This window comes from Alligator sinensis, unplaced genomic scaffold, assembly GCF_000455745.1.
Source record: "Alligator sinensis unplaced genomic scaffold, ASM45574v1 scaffold769_2, whole genome shotgun sequence".
Lineage (NCBI taxonomy): Eukaryota > Metazoa > Chordata > Crocodylia > Alligatoridae > Alligator > Alligator sinensis.
The window spans coordinates 114,905-115,732 of NW_005843314.1; the positions used below are offsets into that span (position 1 = coordinate 114,905).

General features: G+C 48.2%; 1 protein-coding gene across 1 annotated transcript in view; it reads left to right on the plus strand.

Moving 5' to 3' along the window:
• LOC112548594 (verrucotoxin subunit beta-like) overlaps positions 1-602 on the plus strand; it is a 4,171-nt gene extending 3,569 nt beyond the window's left edge. The window contains exon 3 of the mRNA XM_025194809.1: positions 51-602. Within this exon, the coding sequence (XP_025050594.1) occupies positions 51-602 (552 nt within the window). The remainder of the gene's footprint in view (positions 1-50) is intronic.
• The last annotated feature ends 226 nt before the right edge of the window (positions 603-828 follow it).

Consider the following 828-nt stretch of genomic DNA (forward strand, 5'->3'; position numbering starts at 1 on the left):
GGAAAGGCACTCTTATCAACGCCATGGTCAACTATGCCCTGGGGGTGCAGTGGGAAGACACCTTCAGATTCAAGCTGACCCAGGAAGCAGCAGAGGAACCCAGATCGGAGAGCCCAGCCCTGGTGTCTGATGTCTATGAGATCCATTACAATGAGACCTTCAAAATCCCCTTCTCCCTCATGCTTGTAGACATCCCAGAGATTGAGGATGAGAACAGGTTCCAGATGGCAAAACATATCCAAGCCGTGCTGGCTGCCTTGGGCCTCACTGGGGGCAATAGTGCTCTCATCTATTTAGTCGGAGCCTCCCAACCTGAGGCTACGGTGGCTCAGTCTTATGTGTTGGCTCGCATTTCTCATTCTTTCCCTGAGGAATACAAGCTCCTGCTTCTAGTGGGTGCAGATGGCCAAACGACTCCTTTCGTAGAAGACTTCATCAAGGCCAACTTCCCCTTGACTTACTTCAAGTGCAATACTTCAGCTCTGCTGGCCAAGAATGCCAATAACGAGAAGAACGTGCACATTTTTAATGAGAAGTCCTGGGGGGTATACACTCACAGCATGGAAACTTTGTTCTCAGATTTCCAGTTCTTTAAGACCTAAACACACACCCTTGGCAGAGCACCTTCTTGGAGAGAAAGCCAAGTGCAGTGGGTGCAGCTGCAGCCCCAATCAGAGCCCAATGGATGACGCTTCTGCTAGCCAATGCCCTACGTGCACATTCTTCAAGTCAACTTCCCTGCTCTTAGCCAAAGCTTTACTGCCTTGATTATTCATTTGAAGCATTCTTCATTTATATTCTTACATTTTATATTCATACGCTTCTGAA